At 43.2% G+C, this 21915-nt stretch overlaps 1 protein-coding gene across 1 annotated transcript in view; it reads left to right on the top strand.

Moving 5' to 3' along the window:
- Nucleotides 1-4162: 4162 nt before the first annotated feature.
- Nucleotides 4163-21915, top strand: part of prtga (protogenin homolog a (Gallus gallus)) — a gene marked incomplete at both ends in the record, with an annotated part of 55050 nt that continues 37297 nt past the window's right edge. Inside the window, 2 exons of the mRNA XM_080769968.1 lie at nucleotides 4163-4229; nucleotides 7110-7415. Of these exons, the coding sequence (XP_080626094.1) occupies nucleotides 4163-4229; nucleotides 7110-7415 (373 nt within the window). The remainder of the gene's footprint in view (nucleotides 4230-7109; nucleotides 7416-21915) is intronic.

Below are 21915 nucleotides of genomic sequence, written 5' to 3'. Positions count from 1 at the left end.
ACCAAGAACACATACAGTAGCATCAGTCTAAAAAGTAGACAATCTGTACATTGACGTTATAGAAAATATAGGATGCCAGTTAAACAAATGAACCATATGTCTAAATAGCATAGTATCTCTAAATTACGTTTTATCCTTTGCATAAGACTGCATGGCCGTCAAGGCCAGGTCAAGTGCTACTGGCTGATGTGGAATCTGGAGAGGTGAGGTTTCAGATTAAGGTGGAAAGTTGGGAGTGAATCTCCCAGTCAGTTGTTCCACAACTGACCTAGGATGAATGTTTTGGACATATGAAGTTCGACAGAGACAATATGCTTTATGGATAACTGAATAATGTAATATGTAATGTAATATAAAAAGTAAAACTAAAAGGCATATAATATAGCTGGCCGCACTGCACTGACGGCCAGTAACATTTAGAATTGATTTAAGATTGTATAGTTAGCTTTTAAAGCTCTAAACAGCGTGGCACCGCAGTACCTAATGGACCTACAGGAACCCCATATGCCTGTAAATCACCTGAGATCTTTTAATCTAGTCCTACTAGAGGTTCCTAAAACCAACCTGGAGTGGTGATGAACGGTAACAGGGCCTTTGCATGGGTAGGGCTCCCTGAACTATGGAACAGCCTCCAATTGGACCTTAGGTTTGCTAGCTCCATAATTTTTAAATCTAAATTAAAGAGCCATTTGTATAGAAAAGCCTTTTTAACCCCCTAAACAATGTATGCTTTTTTTTGTATGTTGCCTTTGTTGTTAAGCACTTTGTGACTTTTTCATACATGTATGACACCTCAAGAATTTACTGTCTGTATCTCAACACATGTATACATGTATGTGTGTTACTTGTTATTTCATGTGGTTGCATATTTTACCTTGACCATTGCATGCAGGCTGTTCTGTTTTGTTTTTTTTTTGGGGGGGGGGGGGGGTTACTACAGCTGGACCTTCCTGCTGAATAAGGGTCCAGTGAGGGGGAGGGGGAGGTCAAGCCTCCTCCACTAAGAGATGGACATTGGATCAATATCTGCATTTACGCAGCAGCTGTCCAACAACTCCTGTCATTGGTTGGTTCCTCGTAATTGCTGGACTAACTTTTTAGTGGACAAGAGAGACTTGACTCATTACCAAAAGGATTAGTTATGTATTTGCATATTGTTTAATTAATTCAAGCTGTAGTAGAGACAGTTGGGATGCCATTAAAGGGGTATTTCACTTCAACACTTCTGGATTTGTTTTCATGCTACTAGGCCTATACTGTCTTGCCTTTTAAGCTTTTAAGTTGCTCGATTCAATATTTAGATATTTGAATAACGCAGTCAGTCCTTAATTGTGTATGCGACTGTTCGACTGTCTGCCTGTGTATACCAGATAGTAGTATTGAGAGACAGCTGCCTGGTGAAGGCAGCCTAGCGCAGATTAGCCATACTTCAATACCCCTCCTCATTTTCTGTAATGTAATGTTGCATCAGGTCCATGCATTCTGGAATCTATGAAATTCATGCATGAAATAACAAATTGAAAAAATGCATTCATATAGAGTCACCAGAAGCAGGAATCTCCAGTCACATGTATCTACACTGTGGTGCCCTTTTAACCACTTGTATACATGGTTGTATGACTTACTATTCTTAAAACTGGTAATTGGTTAGCGAAATTCAATGTTACTCTTATTATGTCACTTTTCCTGGGTCGTTTTCCCAGGCTTTTTCGAGGGGCGCTAGCCCATCATACATCCAGCTTTTAGTCAGCGTCCACAAACTTTGTCTTAAACAAACATTACATTTCCTTTGACAATGAATGGAGAATGTTATGTCATAGTGCATGTCTGAGCAAATAGGCATATGGGGCTATATATTGCACCATCCCTTAACCCTTATCCCTAAACTAATTAGCCATTTTTTACTATTTAAAAAAACCTTTTAAAATAGTTCAAATAGCCGATCTACAAGATCCCAATGTCTCGATGTAGATCGGCTAGTTGAACTGTTTTAAAATGTTTTTCAAAATAGTAAAGAATGGCTAATACGTTTAGCGATAAGGAATAAGGGTGGCACAAGATGGAGCCCAGTGTCTATTTTACGTCATGATGATGTATGATAATAAGAGCACCCCTCACTTACTCACTTCACACAGGTGTGATTTATTTTTCTTCCGATAACAAAACGCCTGTTGGCCCCCAAGGATAGTCTGCGAACAGCTAATCTCTGGCACTGTTGGCCCGGTCACGATACGAAACTGTGCACACATACTCCCTCAGTCCCTCATGGATGAATTGAATATAAAGGACCCCAATGGAAACAGGCCATAGGCTTTCTTGGGTTTTAAATCCTTTAGCAGACCTTGTATTGAACTGTACTTTCCTGGGCTTTTTTAAAAAGCTGTCATACACTAGTAGCTATAGCTACTATCTCAGAGTTACATTAAAGTGAGTGATATTTTATTGTGAAATGAGTTAAAGGTAAGACTAAGTGATTTTCTTTGGTTAAAATAAGTGTTAAACTTGTTTACTATGAAAACCTGCATCTCCCGTCAGTCAGTCCATCAGTCACGCCTCGTGACATGTTCCATAATATAAATGCAGATGATCTGATGATCAGATGACCCAGTACAGAATTCATTCCATGTTGATCTGACCTCATCAAACCCCTAGATCTCCATATATATGAAATATGACCTAAATTGTGGCAACACAAACATTAACTAGAACTGTTGAGTGCCTACTAGCTTGTTGCACACTAGTAGGCCATAAATGGCCTACTAGTGCGCAAGCAGAGCGTGCAAGTACTGTAGACCTCTACAAACGTTCAAATCTCAGCCTCTTTGTGAAAGAACGTTTGCAATATTGAATTATTAGGTTTAGCTATTTGCTACGTACCTTGCTTTTGGAGGAGAAAAAGTAGTATTTTGAAGTATGGTAATGATTACTTATGCCTGTTATGGCAGTGGTGTCAGATTACATACATGTATGTGAGCCGGTGGAATTCTAGATGTGTGTTTTGGTTTGTTATTTTTATTATTTGCTGTGTTTTATAATTTTGCTTGAGTGCATCAAGGACATAGTGACTAATGACCTGCACCTGGGCATGGGTGGGGCCGATAATTAAGAGGCCTATATATATTTGGGCTGGCAGAGAGAACACAAAAGAGAGAAAACAGAGGAAGGAGAAGGCTGTGTTGGAGAAGGAGGAAAAAGGGCAGCTCCCATATGCTGTGCCCAGGATGGGGCCGGGACACCCCAGCCAGGGGGTCAGTGGTAGCCATGATTGCTGACCGTAGATGGGCCACGAGAGCCATCCCTTCGACAACTGTAAGTGCCACGACCACGGCCCGGCTGGTGTGTGCCCGGCCTGGCCTTGCCTGTGGGGACGGGGCTGCCCAGAGACCGGTCGAGAGAGACAGCAGAACCCAATACCAGACCCCCGACCACAGCAGCGCCAAGACATCTGTCTGGGCTTGTTGTAAGTAGGCTAACGCTCTCTGGTGTTTGGCAACGTACTCCACCTGTGTAACCATCCTTGAAGTCAAGTTACTGTGAACAGATGTACTGGCGGATTTCCCCTGTATATTCACAGTGAACTAAGAAGAAAGAAGTCCATGGAGATCCCCTCATGGACTGAATTCCCCCCTGTTGGCCCAATTTTATAAGGACATTTTAAGAGTTATTGTTTTTAGTGTAATAAAAGTATTTGTTTGTTCATTCAAATCGGCCTCTGTTTTAAGTTTGCCTTTTATATTTGAAGTTGTCCACGAACCTGTGTTGCCTTGTTTTTATATTCATATTATTTAATAGAGGACCCGACCTCTCAAAAAGGTGGCGTGGTCGGCTAATTGAGTTTTTAAGCTAAGCACCTCTGCACTTTATTACTATCACTTGTATTTTATTGGTACATTTATAAGTATATATGTTTTGGTGTTTTACTAATTTTTTTACTATTTGTTTTAACGAACGTCCAGGCTAAAGCCAGGTGGCGACATTTCCCCTGTTCGAGGCTTGGAGACGCGACTGTCCGGTTGGTGGATGAACTAAGCGTTGCTCTGAGCCCACTCAGCCCAGCACAGATAGTCAGTCAGTTGGCTGTGGTCAGTTGAGGCGCTCGGACGCAGTTCGCCGGGGGAGGACAGAACTGTGAGACTTTAGCATGCGCGGACAATTACTCTAAATGGCGTCTATCAAACGGAAATTATACCAGCGTTTGCTGTTCTTCCTCGTCTTTCTTTCAATCTCAGGTAAGGCATACATTTTGATCAATTAGTGCTATAGGCTGCGATAGATAGATAGATGATTAACAGCACGTAGGATCGAACAGAGCTATGCATAGCCAGCCTGCTGCTACGGAGGTGCTGCAAACCAAACATACGGAACAGCAGCGATTTAATTCGGTTTAAATTGATAACGGACCATATGAACCTAAACGTAGACTTTAGTTTTGTTGTGCCATGAATGAATCAAGTGAACTTATACGCACCGGCCAATAAGCGAGAGAGAAAGCAATGTCCTTTACTATTAGAGCACTTAGCCTTGGATCAAGACTATACATGTATTTGATCGAGTTTTGCATAATACTGTGGTAGCATATACGAAATTAAAAGTCAGACTCGATAAAAAAAAATACATATCTGTGATAGTCTTGATCCAAGGCTAAGTAAGCACGGGACATAGGCTACATCGATTACATTTTTAATTGAATAAATCCACGTGTTGTGATGGTCACTTTAGAAATAACTTTCCCAATGTTTTATAATCAGAAATGACCCCTCACATTAGAGCAGGCGACACTTCACGTGGGTTGACCTTAGCTCTGATCCTACCTCTGTGAGACAGCTCAGTCATAATATTTAACAATTAGGCCATACTACTATAATAGATACTACTACTAAGTTAACTTTGGGGGAAACAAATATAGCTGTTTAAATATTATGCTTGGCCTTGTTCGGTCGTTCCTTCACACATGTAGAGCTCCGGAACCTGCAGTAGCTACATCACTAGTATTATAAACAGTGATTGTTCTTGCAATAATGGGGCACTTAATTAATAATGTAAGAATTTTAAGGAATTCACGTAATGGAGCCTGTTACATTAATAATGTAAGGGTTTAAAGGACGTAATGGAGCCTGTTGGTGTGTTAAACTACATGGATCCTATTCTGAATGCATTGAATAGAATGGGCCATTTTACATATTCTTTTAAGTTGTCAATTAGGCCTATATGGTGCTTTAATATGAATTTAATGTTTGGTCAAAACTAAAGACAGAGCAGAATGGCTCCCATCTTCATTCTATGACTTTGTAAAAATGTAAGTGAGGGTTGAAAGACATTTGAAACCTGGCTTAAATAGTGCTGATTGTGCAGCTCTCATGTAGGCTACCTGCTTAAAGGTAGTGAAAGTGATATTATTTGGTTGAAACAGAACTTTATTTGGTCAAAAGGTTAAAGCTTTATTCTGACAGTAGGCTAATCATTGCTATAGCCTAGAGTGTTCAAAATTGTTTTCTTGTCTCTCCAGCCCTCTTAGAAAAGTTAAAATTCATTTTCAGGTGGGTTGGTTCAGCCAGAGTATACCGATTTCAATGTGATAGTGTTCCAGTTCCAATTTGTCTGATCTCTGATTTGTGTGTTCACTTCCAATTTCACAATTGTTTTATCTCTCTCCTGACTGGATCAAATTATCCTGACCCAAAAATGCATTTTCTGATTACTAAACCTGGAGAGACCCCTGTTACTGAACAAACGCTCTATTTTTTCAGCCTACTATCTGAATATGGAGCTATTCAACAGACTTACTTTAACACGAAAATATCACTGTCTGTGTGCACCTTGGGCATTGACACACACCTCGGCTCTGCCCCACTTTGAAGTCAACCACTGACACCATCTCTTTTAGCTGATCCATATTAGCCACCAATCATAAGGGTGCCAGAAATAATGAGCTTTATATTTAACTGTATGTATACTCTGTTGGTGCTGACGTCGGCTCAATAAACTGGCTTTTCTTTTAACCTCAACCCAGCTTTTAAACCACTTTAAGATTCTCCTTAGATGAACGCGTAAATATGAATTATATACCATAATATGCTGCCCTGAAATCCTCCATTCAATTATGTTAATCACTGGCTTCTTTCAAAACTGCAGAGAAAACTTAAATCCCTTTTAAATGAGCTGTCATCCATATACTGCCTCTGTTTTTCCTGCATTCATATGGTAATATTGCTATGCTCTGTTGATGAATGGAATACATAGGAGTGGACCACAAGTCCCCATTGTGTTATCCACCTATAGGCCTTATGTTTTACTGTACCTATATGTGCTGTCTTGTTAGATGAATGAGGAAATTATGAATTGCAGCAAAGTGCAATATTTGTACAGAATTGTAACTCAAAGTATACCAATGGAATTTGTACACATGAGTTACATTAAAGGTAGGGTAAGTGATTTTTGAGCTATAGTGTAGATTCTTGCCCTAACACAAACCTGAAATGCCATTGACATTGAATGTAGAATTGACGTCATATGTGGACGAGCAAATCGGCTATTTTGTCCTAACACAAACATTAAAAGCCATTGACAATGAATGGAGCGCCATAAGAGTGCCCCTCACTTCACACATGTGTGATTTTATTTGGTTAAAAGTGTTAAATAGCTCTATATTCTGAGGGTACTCATTGCTATAGAGTGTGCTCTCCAAGAAAAAGCATTTTCAGGCCAGGATACCAATTGTATCCAATCAGGATAGAGAACTCAGACAGGAGGAAGTGAAAGAGGTGAAATTGGAACTAATGACAAATAAATGAGCAGGCAAAGTTGGAACTGGAACACTATAAAATTGAAGCTGATAAATCTCTCAGATTGGCTGAAATTGTGTCTCTTACCTGAAAATGTATTTTCTGTTTATTAAAGAGCTTGAGAGACAAGGAGACTCCTGTTACTGTACTTGTAAACACTGTATACTATAGCAATAATTACTATTAGAATATAGTGCTTTAACCTTTTAACCAAAAATGATCACTTGCCCAGTTGCCCCTACCTTTAACAACGGGGATGTTTTCTGTATTGACAATGGACACTCACTGACACTCCACTCCTCCTCAATTTCTTCCTTCGACCCACAGGTGTTTGTTGGTCTTTTAGCGAGTTATTTTTCATCAAGGAGCCCCACGATGTCCTGGCCATGCGAAAGGACGCTCTCCTCATGGACTGTCAGGCACACGGAGAGGCGCCCATCGCCGTCAGGTGGCTCAAGAACGGAGTCAAAGTGCCGGAGAGCGAGCGGGTCTACCCGCTGTCCAACGGCTCCCTCTTTATTTCGGAGGTGGAGAACAGGAGAGGAGACAAATCAGATGAAGGGTTTTACCAGTGCCTCGCTCAGAACAAATATGGAGCGATCCTGAGCCAGAAAGCCCGTCTTACAATCGCAAGTGAGTTTCTCATGTTGCATTGGACATGTGTGTGTGCAAGGGGGCGAGGTGTAACTTTAGTGAAAATAACTTCTTCTCCCTTCTTCTCTTACACTTGAAAATGTATGAATGAATTAGGCTTAGTTCCTTCCTGGCACACACACACATGTTGTTGACAGTAGTCGGGGGGGAAAGATGGAAATAACGGTCAAAAGCATGGGCATACGTGTGTGTGAGAGTGATCATGATCAAGAAGTCTGTGTGTACTGTACTCACTCACGCTTCTTGATCTTATCCATCTTCGTTGTGTGTGTGTGTGTGTGTGTGTGTGTGCACGTGCGTGCGTGTGCACGTGCGTGTGTGTTTGGACAAAAATAGCAAATGATGGGTGCTTGTACGCCAAAGAATTTCACCCACTAGCTCTCTTTTATTACACCCGTGTTGATGTTGGGGGGGTTTCACATTGAGAACGAATCATCCTGGTGTGTCACTCGTGTAGTGCTCAGTGGAACAGGAAGGATAGATAAGAGAGAGAAGTCACTGAAGCCTGGAGCATTTGGCAGTCGGGGGAAGGGGGGGTATAGATAGATAGATAGATAGAAAGATATACTACCTGGATGGAGAAGGCGTCTATTGGTGTGTAAATGAAGGGAGCTGCAGGTCTGAAGTGTTTAGGACATGTCCAGGCTACAGGTAACCCCCCCCCCCCCCCCCCCCCACGCTAAAGAGAAAACTACTCTAATTCTTACAACAAACAGGCTTTCACTGCTGCCTGACCACTGGTCAGTGACCAAAAGGGATTGTCCTTTTGGGATGCGTCTTCCCCCAGTGGAGTGGCCACTGGTGTGTGTGTGTGCCTGTGTGTGTGTGTGCCTGTGTGTGTGTGTGTGTGTGTGTGTGTGTGTGTGCCTGACTGCCTGTGTACATGTGCTGTATTGCTCTTAAGAAGCTTTAGGCACACTTGGGTGTGTGTGATCTCCCCCTTTTTGGAAAAAGTACTCATGAGTAAAAGTAGCAATACCACCATATACAAATTCTACAAGCTCACAAATGTGTACGTTTTGCATAAATCTGCAAGTAACTAAAGCTGTCAAATACAATGAGGAGTTAAAAGTGGAGTTGCCTCTGTCTGATATACAATGGAGTAGAAGTATAACATATCGAGAATTGGAAACACTCAGGAAAACTACGGTCACGAAATTGTACTTTTTAAGTGCAGTACTTGAGTAAATATACTCGGTTACTCCCACCCCACCAGGCCGGCCATGCTTCTGGCCGTGCCACTTTCACACAAAAGATGTTGCCCTTTGGTTCGTAACCCCTCCCTACATTCCACTGGGCAAGGAAGCTTTTGTGTTCTGCTTCAGGGTGGGAGATTGATGCTCCATTTAATCAACAAGCAATCTTGTAACTATGGTATTTAGTATTAGGGTGCTGTTGTTACCGTTTTGATCACCGTTCAGTAAAATTTACACTGATTCAAAGGCAACATAATTAAGCCCTATTTTATACTTTGCCTTGTGAGAATGTTGTATAATTTAGATGATATAACATAGTCTACAAGCAACACCTACACGCTCACAAACAACACATCACTCACAGTGCGACTCGTTGTACATTTGCTATTTTCCGAACAAAAACAATAATGACCTTTTGGGATATCTTTTGGTAAACCTTTGACAAGTAATCAGTTATCCTTACAAATAACACAAACGATGAGTTTTTTCTTAAAGATGGAGTGCCGTGATTATTTTCCACCCTAAAACATGATCATCATGTCTTATTGTTATATAAGGAGGTATAATGTTTTCAAAAAAGTGTACAGTATTTGTTAAAATGTAGCTTTTATGTGGACACGCTCACCAGTTAAGTATGCCTGGTTAGCCTGGTGGGTGGTGTGGGTTTGTGTGTGTGTGATGATCCACCTGAACTGAAGCCGCACCCACAGCTGTAGTTTTATGATAAAGGGGGAGGGGTTAGGGGAGGGGCTGATAGTGTGATGTCACTATATTACTGTTTATTTCATTGGCCCGTTTGACTGTCAAGGGTTCAGCCTCCAGGAAGAAACCCTAAATACAAAGTTAATACACCATTGCACATAAAAACGACTCCAGGGTGTCTAATGAAGTACTGTCACCTCATAGGCACATGGAAAACTGGAAAAATACAAAAATTGTGGCACTCCAACTTTAACACGGAGTACGCCAAAAGCGGCGAACACGGAGGGTTAAATTAAATTACTACGCTAGCCTGCCAAACGCAGCTTCTCCGTTTTTCAGGGTTTACATTCTTTAATCCATGTTTTGATCCGATTGTATCGTTATCCACCGTTCGTTAGCACATCAACACCAACTAGGACAGTGGCCCATTTTGAAGATGCGCGCACATCCACTTTAATTTCTAAGCCCTGCATTCAAAGGCCTGTATCTCAGAAACGACATTTAAGACAAGCGTTTTCAACGGCCTGTAGCAGGCGCTGTGATACTCGCGGTCGGGTTTTTCCACCACCGACCGAGAGAACAACAACCGGTCAAGACACCACACACAGCAGTTTGTCACTGTAAAATGCGATTACGGATATTTGGCTCTTCAAAGTAACACCTTGGCAATACGCTATGAATGAATGGCGGCGGGTTAAGTGTTTAACTGTTGTCTGACAACTTATACTCAAATCCATTTAGTAAACATGGGAAAAGAAATTGCTGTTTTAAAGTAGAGGAATATGTACCCACGATTATTTATTTTGGAATAGACGGGACAGGACACACCAGAACCTTTTTGAAATAGCCCGTCAGGGAAGGTTAAAGGCAATGAAACATCAGTACTATGGTATAAATATACTTTCCAATAAAATACACTTTATGAGGTGTGAGTTGCAAAGCAGCTGGTGAGATAGATGAAAACTAGAGTGGTCCAAACAACTCTAAAACACTGCCCTTCAGAACCTCCAGTGACACGCACACTCACGCGTGCACACAAATGGGGCGAGTCAAGTTTTTACTGGACAGTAAAAGTGTGTGTAGTTGTATTAAATTAATTGAAGGGGTTACCTGGTTAATAGTTTGAAGTTAAGTGGTAATAAACGCTGCCAGTGGAGTGGAGTGGAGTGGTTTGTTTTTAAAATGGCACTTTTGTAGGCCTGCTGGAAGGTCTATCTATCTGGAAGGTCATAAAATTTGCACATACCTGAGAAATGCTCTGCTGAACGAAACAAAGGTAGTAGAGGGGGTTGAGCACAGCGCATGCAGACATGTGCATGTGCACACACACACACACACACACACACACACACACACACACACACACACACACACACACACACACACACACACACACACAATGTATATTGCCATTTCCTTATACCATAGCCTTGGCTCATTGTCTAAATGAGCCAGAGTTTATTGCAGGTCTTACCAGTCTAGTTGGGGGCAGGATTGTGTTCTGCAGCACCGCTGTGGAGTAATAATGGTGAAAAGCTTCTTCTTTTTTCTCTCTCACACCGACTGACCCCCTTTTTGTCCACTTTAACCCCTAGCCTAGTCGCCCCCCCCCCCCCCCCCCCCGATCTGAAGAAAAGGAGGTGTTGTTCGGGGGCATTTGCTTGACCAGATATCAGTGAACAGGGACAGCTGGCCTCTATTCAACCACACTGAGGCTAATTATGCTAATGGCACTGTTGTCAGATCACTGATCGATAAGTTTAATTTTTGGCTTAATCGCTAGCGCTCCTATTATTCTGGGGCGAAGACATTTGGTGAGTGTGTGTGTGTGTGTGTGTGTGTGTGTGTGTGTGGGCTGTTATAATTAGGCCTTTACAGGCTCTTTTAAGCATTGTTTTGATTTGAGCTGTTTCTCTTTTATATGGCTAGTATATCGGTTCTGTCGGGCAGAAACCTCTTATCTCCATATTCTAAGTCTGACGTTTGTTTGTAAATGAATGTCCCACTCAATCAGTGTCTACAGCGTCACACGAAGGCATCACAGGTAGCAGATGAGCTTGTAGATCAGTTTCCTTTCCCTCCGGTATGCTGTTAAATCCTAGTTTACCAGTTTGTAAATTAATACTCTACTCTAGAATTGACAGTTTAAACACATTTGTTTTGATGATGGAAGAAGTGCAATGAGTGGAGAGAGACCTTTTGTACCTTTTTGGATCTCCATCATCATACGTCCTGTCATCACCCAGGCCAGTTTATATATACACTGCAATTAACTAAACCACTAAACCATTTGTACCTAGCATCCCTATTCTGGGGAGCACAGTATCCGATCCACAAGCTATTTGTAGATCGGCTATCTTTGGTAAATAACCTTTTATAACCCTAAACATTGGTTGTTTGGTGGGATAGGGTTTAGAACAGGGTGGCTATAACTCTAAACATTTGGTTGCTTGGTGGGAAACTAGGATTTGTTTTTGATGAATAGGCATGTGACTTATGTCAATAGGTTTCAGATTGATGGGACTGTGCTCCGAGACAGATGTGCTGTGCTCCTGTGGGCTCACACGGACAAAAGGCACATCGTGCAACAGGGATTATAGGAAGCTATTTGGATGAATGACGTCTTTTCTTGGCTATCAGCTACTGTTTTCTTTGCACTGATGTGAAAATGTGGTGTGATTTTAGGTCTGCATTTAAAGACCATAATGACACACTTTGGTCGAGGTTTTGGGTTGTGTATTTAACCGTGCCATGATGTACCTCCAAATGTGGATCAATATATCTTCAGCAGTTGATATTAATATTAATATTTGGATCAATTCAAGGTCACTTCACAACCCAAACCTCTACCTAAGTGTCACATTAAAATAAAATAAAATATTTGTATACACTCTGCAAAAGGCCTCCTCTGGTGGTGTCTTTCAGCAGCACATTAAAGCCTAAAACATGCTGTACAACTGTGTCGTTCTCCTAAATTACAAATATTCATCAAGCGACACGGTCGTAGGAACTATAAATTGGCCATATATCGCCCTGTGCTTAAAGCATTGTCATGATTGTTTTAAAGAACAATGTGACATAATGACGTAAAAAGAGGACAACATTTATGATAATAATTAATGCAGATCCACACAGGCTTGTGGATTTGCTACTGTTCTCGCTATACGGCGAGGCATACAATAGTGGTTAATATTCTGTTGCTAAGGAATGCTTCAGACTTGCGGTGGCTCGGACCACAATTAGAGGAAAGCAAACTTTGGGCGCAGTAAGTGACTGACATGAATGAATGAACAAGCTTTTAAGTGGAATAACTCCCAGCCTGGAGTCTTGTTTTTCACCTCCGCTGGACACCCAACGGTTGCCATGGTTTCCTTGGATGGCAGCTCCACAGGTCAAAGGTTCCGTTGGATTGTTCAATAGATGGCCGTATGTTGGCCTCCAAGACCAGAGTGTGCTCCACTTAAGTCTCCCCCTGCAATAATGCAGAGCATTCCTGTCCTTTTTTTTTATCGATTTACCCTTTAATGGTCCTCAGTCTAATCATTGTATGTACTTTTTGCGGCGCTCCGGTTTAGTGATGCCGTCATGACATTTCAAAAAGGTTGTCACTCACAGGCTATTTTTAGTTGTAACCTAATGATGACAGTATGTTGTGTGTGTGCTGCGGAGGTATAAAGCAATAACAAAAGAGTAGAATTGACATCTAGCTCTGAGCTCAGATGCAGAGATTAGAGAGAAGACAATGGGAGCACTGTCTCTCTTCCAGTGGAGGAGGTTCCGTGCCGAGTGATCGGAAAACTTTTGCCACTAGATAAGAAATTGGAAGCCGGGGGGATGATCCAACCCCCACCCCCCCCTTTAACCCCCTCCTCTACCCCCCCTGGCTTGTGAGAGGTCACAGCGCCCATGGGAATGGTTCTTTGTTTAGCCAGGCCAGTGACCACTTGACTGTCCTGCAGGGGGTGTGTGTGTGTGTGTGTGTGCGTGTGTGCGTGTGTGCGTGTGTGTGTGTGTGTGTGTGTGTGTGTGTGTGTGTGTGTGTGCGCGTGTACACACGAGGAAGGGCTGGAGGCCACCCGGTGATTGATTTGTGCGGTTTTTCAGCCTTGCATTCTTTCTCGTGGTTGATCTGGGGGAGAGCTTCTTTTTTCTTCAGGACCCCCTTATTTGTGTGTGTGTGTGTGTGTGTGTGTGTGTGTGTGTGTGTGTGTGTGTGTGTGTGTGTGTGTGTGTGTGTGTGTGTGTGTGTGTGTGTGTGTGTGTGTGTGTGTGTGTGTGTGTGTGTGTGTGTGTGTGTGTGTGTGTGTGTGTGTGTGTGTGTGTGTGTGTGTGTGTTGGGGGGGGTCATTGAACATTGTTGTAAATGGCTCATCAGTCAGTCGGCTTTGTGTCAGGGTTTCCATTAATTTATGTGTGCCATTTTTTTTGGAGAAATGGACATTGGAGAAAGTGTGGCTTTTTGAATACACATTAACCACATGAACCCTAGCCGGCATCCCTGATGTCATGATAACAGGCGAACATTCAGCGAAAATAGACAATCTATAGTTAGTTGCTGCGAGAGTGAGGTCTAGCCAACACCAACTCAGGATTCCTGGATCGCTGCCCTTTCCTATCCAACATCAGGTTATTGAGCTCTGCAGTGTTGTTGGCCAAGCTGTCGCACCGCAGCACGTCTATATAGGTGGTGCGCTTCTTTCCCCTCCTGGCTTTGCCCTGGGTTGGCTCCCATAGAGTCAATTTACTTGCTTCATGTTGTGCCTTACGCAGTGCCCTGCCAGCCTCATCCTTCTCTCTCTGACTTTGTCCGTGACCCGTGGTAGGTCCCCATAGAGGTCCACATTTCAATCTACAAGCTCACAACGAGTCACATTGCAGCAACGCGCCTTGAGCTTGTGGATTGGCTATTTTCAGTGGAGAGATTTGGACTAGAGGGGGTAAGGGGGGGGGGGGGGGGGGTGTTGGATGGAAGGGACCACGGATAGACCCCTTGGGGGACGCCGGTCAACTGAAGTATGTAGGGTTTAATTGTTTAAAGAAAATGAAAAACAAACTAATTCCGATATGTGATGCACTCCAGAGAAACAACCCCCCCATCAACCACACACACACACACACACACACACACACACACACACACACACACACACACACACACACACACACACACTAAAAGAAAGCTGTGAATGAATGTTGTATGACAGCAATTTCAATTTACAATTTAGGCATTTAGCAGACGCTCTTAATCCAGAGCGATTTACATTAAGCAAGAACAAAAGCATGGGAATACATCAGCTCTTATAGATCAACAGAAAGCAGGCAGGGCGATGTAGCGGGTCGTTTTCTCTGATGTATCTTAATCAAGTAGATGCACGTAAGCAAAGAGATGTTTTTACAACTTCCAGTGGTGTGGACCTCCAGCGCTGAAGGCCTCTAACATTCAGCCCGGGGCAGCGGTACGATCCATCATCGTGACTCCAGAATAAGATGGGACCCCGGGGGAGATGGGGACTCATTGCCATACAATACGTCTTCTGTGGCTCTTAACAGGAAGACGGATGAGCAGATGACTCCTGTCACGCAAACCGCTGCAGAAGAAGGAGGCAGGGTTTTATTTTAGGCTTTCGCTCGCAGTTCTGATGAGCAACCAGTGTTGTTGCCAAGTCTGCTTTTTATAAGCGACTTTGGGCTTGTATTCCTGTAAAGTCGCTCATTGTGGAAGTTGTGGGTTTCCGTTGCCGTGTAGTTGCGTATTTGATTTGGGCTTGCTTGAGTTTAATCACAAAATACATATTAATTTGGGGGTCATCAAAATGTTTGAGAGAGAACTGCTGGTTTACACAACCCCATGTGGGACTTGCCTGACACATTTTGGGCTTGTTTTCATAGAGCTGATCGCTTGTTTCTTTAACAAAATCTGGCAACTGCACTGTTATAATAGGTGTCCTATTATTGCTTAGGTAGGAACCTTGCTTATACAGGTGCGTGACGCACGGTACCTGTTGTTGGTTGCACTAGCCTGAGCTGACAGGTTGTTTATTACTACTCTGAGCACGGGACTTTATAATAAACTATTGCCCGGCTGGGCTAAACTACAATCCTGGTTAGGTGATTCTTAACGAAAAGAACACACTTTTACATGGTGGCAGCGGTTGTGAACCAAAACTGAAGAAATTGTGAGTTTTGAAAGGAACTTCAATAATTATCACGGAGGCGGGAGAGACCTGTGTACTGCGCTATGGATGGACTAAAACCCCCACAGATCCTGTGTCTGGATTCGGGAAACCTTTCACGGTCGTGGAAGACATGGAGAGACGAATTTGTGCTTTATGTGGACTTAACATTGGACGACGAGAACGCCGAGGACGTCAAGAAAAAAGTTAAGTTGTTCTGTTATCTAGTCGGCGAGAGTGGCAGAGAGCTACTGGACACGTTGATGGGAGATACGCCCAACTCTGCATGGAAGTTGGAGGACATTATCACAAAGTTTAATGATCACTGCAATCCTAGCATCAACGAGACTGTGGAACGCTATCGTTTTTTCACAAGGAACCAAGGCGGTAGTGAGAACATTGACAATTATGTCACGGAACTGAAGCTGTTGGCAAGAACGTGCAATTTCGGGACATTGAGAGACTCACTCATCCGCGATCGGATTGTATGTGGACTCAACGACGCAAGCATGAGAGAGAGACTGCTTCGGGAAAAGAAGTTGGAACTGGATATGTGCATTCAACTGTGCAGAGCAGCGGAGCTGTCGCGGGAAAACAGCAGAACCATCTCGGGACCGAAGATGGAAGAGGAGGTGCACGCTGTGAGCGGAGGAGGAGCAGCGCGCCAAAATTACACAAAGAACACAGTGGAGTGCAGGTTTTGCGCCAAAACACATGAACGTGACAAACGGAAGTGCCCAGCATTCGGTAAGAAGTGCAAAATATGTGGCAAAGACAACCACTTTGCAATAGTGTGTAGATCAAGCCCAGAAAAATATAAGAAACGGGTGCACAATGTAGCAGGGACTGAGTGTGACAGTGAGGAGGAATATGAAGATGTCCTCTGTGTTACTGCAACTGAGAATGTGAATGCAGTGGACACCAAAGCTAATGATGCACAGCTATTTGCAGGCATGCTACTGGGCAAAGATGTAGTGAAATTCCAAATAGACTGTGGGGCTAGTTGCAATATAATTCCACTCTACCTGCTAAACCCTGACACTAAACTTGAAGAGACCAAGACAGTACTAATGATGTACAATAAGAGCAAATTGAGGCCGCTGGGCAAATGTAAAATAAAACTGAGGAACCCAAGAAATCAGAAACTGTACCAGTTGCAGTTTGAAGTGGTGGACAATGACTGCAGTGTGCCACTGCTTGGGAAAAAGGCCAGTGAAGCTATGAAGCTGATTAAGGTTCAATATGAGAACATAATGGCAATAGATAGCATTGTGACATCAGAAAAGCACACCAGTGGACAGTGGACATTGGGACAGATTCAAGCGGAGTATGCAGATATATTCACTGGAGATGGCTGCCTGGAGGGTGAATATAAAATGGAGTTGGACGACACAGTAAAACCTGTACAGCTGCCAAAGAGGCGTGTTCCAGTCGCTATGATGAAACCCCTGAAAGCGGAACTGCAGGACCTACAGCGTAGAGGAATTATTGCTCCGGTTGAGTGCAGTACAGACTGGATCAGCGGGATGGTCGTTGTACAGAAACCAAGCGGGAAACTGAGAGTATGTATCGATCCAAGGCCCTTAAACAAGGCACTGAAGCGCAGTCACTTCCCACTCCAGACCATCGAGGACATACTGCCCGACCTATCCAAAGCCAGAGTCTTCACTGTGTGTGACGTCAAGAGCGGTTTCTGGCATGTCAAGCTGGAAGCCGAGTCCAGCCAGCTGACAACGTTTGCGACCCCATTTGGACGGTACCGATGGCTGAGGATGCCAATGGGTATAAGCCCAGCGCCAGAGATCTTTCAAAGAAAGCTGACACAAGCATTAGAGGACCTGCCTGGTCTCTACATAATAGCAGATGATGTGCTGATTACAGGTCAAGGTGAGACACAGGAGGCAGCTGAGCGTGACCATGATGAAAAGCTGAGACTTCTCCTGACCCGATGCAGAGAAAAAGGCATAAAACTGAATGGAGACAAATTCAGACTGAGACAAAAGGAGACTACATACATAGGACATCTTCTGACAGCGGAAGGCCTCAAAATTGATCCTGAGAAGGTGCGTGCTGTCAAACATATGCCACAGCCAACAGATGTGAAAGGCGTACAGAGGCTGTTAGGAATGGCTAACTACCTGGCCAAGTTCTGTCCTCATCTCTCTGATCAGTGTGAGATGTTGAGGCAGTTAACACATAAGGACTGTAAGTGGGACTGGACAGCACAACATGAGGAATCATTCCTCAAACTGAAGGAGACTATCACGGATGCACCAGTGCTGAAATACTACAACCCAGAGGAAGAGCTGACTGTACAATGTGATGCATCGGACACCGGTTTGGGTGCAGCGCTTATGCAGAATGGTAAGCCCGTCGCTTTTGCGAGCAGAGCACTCACAAAGACTGAGCGGGGCTATGCCCAAATAGAAAAAGAGTTCTTAGCAATGGTATTTAGCATGGAAAAGTTCCACCAATACACCTATGGCAGAAAAGTTACTGTGCAAAGTGATCACAAGCCACTAGAGACCATTGTGAGAAAACCCCTACTGAGTGCACCTAAAAGGTTGCAAAGAATGATGCTACGCATTCAGAAATATGATTTGGAGGTGGTGTATGTGCCTGGAAAACACATGTTACTGGCAGACACATTGAGCAGAGCCTACCTTCCTGAGTGCTCATCCTTTGGCTCAGTGGAAGCTGAAATAGAGACTGTTAATATGGCACAGCACCTACCTATCTCTGAAGACAGGCTCCATGCCATACGTAATGCAACAAAAGAGGACAAAACACTGCAGATGCTGATTAAAATGATGGACCACGGATGGCCAACAGATAAGGCAATGACACCAAGTGAAATCAGACTGTACTTCTCATTCCAAAACGAGCTGACATCTCAAGATGGAATAGTGTTCAGGGGCGAACGCGCTGTTGTTCCTGATACACTGAAGAGAGAGATCACCCAGCGTCTACATTCATCTCATCTGGGTGTGGAAGGATGCCTGCGGAGGGCTAGAGAGTGTGTCTACTGGCAGGGCATGAACGACCAGATCAAGACATATGTAGCCAAGTGTGACATCTGCAGGTCAGTGGACAATAAGCAACAGAAGGAAACCTTGATCCCACATGATATTCCGAGCAGGCCATGGGCAAAGGTAGGCACAGATCTGTTTTCATTTGATAATAAGGACTACCTGGTCACTGTAGACTATTATTCAAACTTCTGGGAGATAGACTATCTGGCCGACACCAAATCTACCACAGTAATAAAGAAGCTGAAAGCACATTTTTCACGTCAGGGTATTCCAGATATTTTATTTTCGGATAACGGCCCACAATACTCATCGCAGGAGTTCCAGAAATTCAGCAGGCTATGGGAATTCCAACACAAGACCTCATCACCGGGTTACCCCCAGAGCAACGGCAAAGCGGAATCAGCGGTGAAGACAGCAAAGAGACTCATGTACAAAGCCAAAGCTGCTGGGCGGGACCCATATCTGGCCATTCTAGATCATCGCAACACACCATCGCAGGGCATGGACACCAGTCCGGCACAGAGGCTACTCAGCCGGCGTACTAAAGCGCTACTCCCGACCACAGCAAGTCTTCTGCAGCCGAAAGTCAACGAGGTACAGAAAGAGCTGCAGATGAAACAGAATCGTCAGTGCATCTACTATGACAGATCAGCGAAAGACCTGGACACGCTGAACACGGGTGACTGTGTGAGAATACAGCCCTTTGCTCCTTATACTGTCTGGCGTCTAGGCAGGGTGCTGAGGCATATTGATGCACGATCGTATGAGATACAGATGGACGGCGGCGGAGTACTCAGGAGGAATCGCAGACACATCAGACGTGCCCCGATGGTGACTGCTGACCTTGGTCACCTGGAGACTATTCCTACACAATCTGACACACGCACTGTCCCTGAGAGCGACACTGGACCACACACACACTCCGTCCCTGACAGAATTGCAAACACACACACACGCTCTGGCACAGCCACGAGCACTGGTGACGCTACAGTTACCACCAGAGCGGGTCGTGCAGTCGTGACACCCCAACGTTACAAGGACTTTGTGTCCTAGTCCCACTCTATGGCCTTTGGGGGGGATTTAAAAAAAAAAAAAAAGAAAGAAGAGGGGGAACAGTTTATTGAAAATGTGATTTCTGCATTTAAAAAAAAAAAACAAAAAAAACAAAAAACAAACAGTTGAAGTATGTATGCCAAAGTATTTTGAAATGCTGTCTTGAAATGTTCAATTTTGCAAGTGGTATTGAGTTGTTATTGAAATCAAAAAACAAAACAAAAGAGAAGAGATGTTATAATAGGTGTCCTATTATTGCTTAGGTAGGAACCTTGCTTATACAGGTGCGTGACGCACGGTACCTGTTGTTGGTTGCACTAGCCTGAGCTGACAGGTTGTTTATTACTACTCTGAGCACGGGACTTTATAATAAACTATTGCCCGGCTGGGCTAAACTACAATCCTGGTTAGGTGATTCTTAACGAAAAGAACACACTTTTACATGCACTGTGAGCAACCCCCAAAGCAGGACTGGCTGTCCTTAGCTGAGGAGAATCTCGTCAACTCAGCAGCTACTAGGGCTGTGTGTCACAATTATTACATAATACACCCTACAGATGAAGCAGGAGGGTTCCAATTGGACACTTGCATGTCTGTAACTCTCAAGAGTCGGTGCCCTATACTAGGTCTCAAGAGTCACTGCCCTATACTAGGTATGCATATTATACTGTATGTGGACAGACTTCAACAATAAGAATGCATCCTATCATGAGAGTAGTTGCAGCGGTGCTGCACTTTAGTGGATAGGAACTTAAGCACAAAATTCCTCCAAAGTCAACAAAAGAATGGTAACCGGAGGACGCTGGGGGACAGAGGAGGAGGGCCCAACTTGCTCCTGAGATTCCTGAGGAAACCTTTGTCCCGCCGTGACCTGTCACCTGACCTTTAGTTTGCCGAGCAGCTCTGGCCAGAGCGCACCCATCTGCTGCTGGGGGCGGGGGGGCTTTATCCCTCTGTGTGGGATCACAGTCCAGTGGTTTATGGTTGATATTCTGTGTGCGTTTATTGTTCGGTGTGAGGAAATGACTCACTCAAATGTAGCGAAACTATCAGATCTATCAGATATACAAGTCCATCATTCTATTGAGGAGTTTATATACTGTGGTCTGGTAGGACCACTAGTGGTTGACAAGTGGTACTGCACCTCTACTAAGCCCACGTGGTGAACATTTCAGCAGCAGACTTTGTGCGGGGGACCGGGGTTCGAAGCTACGGTACGATAAAAAACAACTATTATATTATGAGCTTTCGCTGAAACAAATTAATTACATAATAAATATACATGAAGACAAGAGCAAATGTCCGCTGTTTTGCAAATTACCGCTGAATTTAGCCTCAAAATCGACTGATGAACAAGGAAATTCTCTAATTTCTTGAATTTTGCAACTTTGTATCCTTTCTGAAGGTATCAACTTTGATATGTGATATTCCTGGCCAACCTTAGAATACTGTTATTATTATTATTATTATTATTATTATTATTATTATTATTATTATTATTATTATTATATGTAGATGCATAGGACATGATGGTAGGACATGAAAGTTAAGAGTGCAGCTTTTAACTGGTTATGAAATGTACATGGTAACAACATTTCTATTTCTGTAGTGTCATGCTAGGCTGCCATGTCACACGTGCGGCAAACAAACAAAAGTTCTCAGAGTTGTCGCAAATTATAATTCAACCTGTCATCCCGGGCTTTAGTGGAAAGGTCAACACATTTCTCACTGCTGCTGCTGACCAGCGCAGAGTGAGAGAGAAGCACTCGACCTGTGATGATCAGGCAGCCAGCAGTTCAGTGGAAAAGTTGTAATTGTTCTTTGCAACTAGGGATGTTAACAATTCATCAGAAATAGATTCATTGCTGTTGGAGAAATTATCAGATTAAATTAAACAGTTAACAATTCGTTGCAATATATTCTATAAATGTTATATACATCAAAGCACTTATCTTTCTAGTTTCTGCACTTCAGTTTCGAACAAGAATTTTCCTTTTGGTCCTAAAAACACAGCTTATCAATGAATTGATAAATTATCAGTGCTCTAAACAGCTATCAATTAACGAATGAATTGATTATTTCCATCCCTATTTGCAAAAGCAGGCAGGTGCTTTCATTGACTTTATTTAAGGAGAATGTATTATGCAGTCAATACAATGAACATTAACTTGTGATTAGTTTTGATCAGATGCGAGGGAGGCAGAACTATCAGCTGTAGACTGACACCGGACTACCATGCAGACATATTATGTTTTCATGTTGTTGTTAGGCTACTATAGGTTTGTTTTCATCATAATATTAGAATGCCATTTAGATGATGTTT

Source organism: Protomyctophum bolini, assembly GCF_963924005.1.
Source record: "Protomyctophum bolini genome assembly, chromosome: 1".
Classification (NCBI taxonomy): Eukaryota; Metazoa; Chordata; class Actinopteri; order Myctophiformes; family Myctophidae; genus Protomyctophum; species Protomyctophum bolini.
The sequence above is the reverse complement of the archived record's forward strand: the minus strand, read 5'-3'. Positions and strand labels throughout refer to the sequence as shown.